Raw genomic sequence first — 1,972 nt, 5'->3', positions numbered from 1 at the left:
GCTTGTATGCCTCCTATACAATCCTCTGAAGCACCTCAAATGGCCCAATATACCGAGGGCTTAACTTGCCCTTCTTACCAAACCTCATAACACCCTTTATGGGTGAAACCTTGAGCAATACCTTTTTCCAACCATAAAAGCAACATCACAAACCTTCTAATTGGTGTAGCATTTCTTCCTAGATTGTGCCGTGCAAAGCCGATCCTGAATCAATTTAACCTTGTCCAAAGCATCCTAGACTAAGTCAATACCCAATAGCCTAGCCTCACCCAACTCAACCATCCCACCGGAGACCGATACGTCTCCCATACAAAGCCTCACACGGAGCCATCTTAATGCTCGATTGGTAGTTGTTATTGTAGGCAAACTCTACGAGCGGTAGAAACAGATCCCAAGAACCCCCAAAATCTATGACACAAGTGCGTAGTATATCCTCTAATATCTGAATAGTGCGATCGGACTACCCATCCGTCTGAGGATGAAATGTTGTACTTAGCTCAACCAGTGTGCCCAACTTTCGCTGCATGGCTCTCCATAACTGCGATGTAAGCTGCGAGCCCCTATCTGAAATGATAGACACTGATACACCGTCAAGGCGAACAATCTCGCGGATGTAAATCTTAGCCAACTGCTCCGAAGAATAAGTAGTCCCAACTGGAATGAAGTGCGGGGACATGGTCAACCGATCTACAATCACCTAAATAACATCAAATTTCCTCGAAGTCCATGGGTGTCCAACTACAAAATTTATGGTGATATGATCCCATTTCCTCTCTCAATCCTCTTAAGCAATCCACCCGATCTCTGATGCTCATTCTTCACCTGCTAATAGTTAAGGCACCAAGCTACAACCCCAACTATATCCTTCTTCATCCTCCTCCACCAATAGTGCTGCCTCAAGTCTTGGTACATCTTTCCAGCACCTGGATGAATGGAATACCGTGAACTGTGGGCCTCTTCAAGAATCAACTCACGTAGCCCATCTACATAAGGCACACAAATCGGACCTTGCATCTGTAACACCACATCATCCCTAATAGTAACATCCTTGGCATTGCTGTGCTGAACCGTGTCCTTAAGGACAAGCAAATGGGGATCATCATACCGGCGCTCTTTGATGCGATCAAATAAGAAAGACCAAGAAACCACACAAGTTAGAACCCGACTGGACTCCGAAACATCTAATCTCACGAACTGATTGGCCAAGGCCTGAATATCAACTACAAAAGGTCTCTCACCAACAAGAATGAATATAAGGCTACCCATACTCACTGCCTTTCTACTCAAGGCATCGACACCACATTGGCCTTTCTGGGATGATACAAAATAATAATATCATATTCCTTTAGCCTGTCCAACCATCTCCGCTGTCTCACATTTAGATTGTTTTGTTTGAACAAGTGCTTGAGGCTTCGATGATTCGTAAATATCTTACAGGAAACACCATAGAGATAGTGCCTCCAGATCTTTAATGCATGAACGATGGTTGCCGACTCCAAATCATAGACATGGTAGTTCTTCTCATGGGGCTTCAACTAGTGCGAAACATAAGCAATCACTCTACCCTCCTGCATAAAGACACACCCAATACCAATCCGAGAAGCATCAAAATACACTGTATAAGAGCCAGAAGCTAAAGGCACAACTAGAACTAGAGCTTTGGTCAAGGAAGTCTTGAGCATCTGAAAGCTCTCCTCATACTCATCTGACCACTTGAAAGGAGCACCCTTCTGGGTCAATTTGGTTAAAGGCAATGCAATAGACGAGAAACCCTCCACAAAGGGACGATAATAACCGACTAAGCCGAGAAAGCTCCGAATCTCAGTAGCTGAGGACGGTCTGGGCCAACTTTGGACCGCCTCAATCTTCTTTGGATCCACCTTAATCCCCTCACTAGACACTACGTGCCCTAAGAACGCCACCAAACTAAGCCAAAACTTACACTTGGAGAACTCTGCATAAAGCTTCTTCT

General features: G+C 44.8%; 1 protein-coding gene across 1 annotated transcript; it reads right to left on the bottom strand.

Moving 5' to 3' along the window:
- Positions 1-825: 825 nt before the first annotated feature.
- On the bottom strand, positions 826-1,266 carry LOC138885755 (uncharacterized). Its single transcript, XM_070166735.1, has one exon. The coding sequence runs from the start codon at positions 1,264-1,266 to the stop codon at positions 826-828; it is 441 nt and encodes a 146-aa protein (XP_070022836.1).
- Between the last annotated feature and the right edge of the window lie 706 nt (positions 1,267-1,972).

Source organism: Nicotiana sylvestris, chromosome 2 (assembly GCF_000393655.2).
Source record: "Nicotiana sylvestris chromosome 2, ASM39365v2, whole genome shotgun sequence".
NCBI classification, from domain to species: domain Eukaryota; kingdom Viridiplantae; phylum Streptophyta; class Magnoliopsida; order Solanales; family Solanaceae; genus Nicotiana; species Nicotiana sylvestris.
The sequence above is the reverse complement of the archived record's forward strand: the minus strand, read 5'-3'. Positions and strand labels throughout refer to the sequence as shown.

Coding starts and splice junctions, on each gene's coding strand:
- LOC138885755 (XM_070166735.1), bottom strand. CDS start 1,266: ATGGGTAGCCTTATATTCATTCTTGTTGGTGAGAGACCTTTTGTAGTT.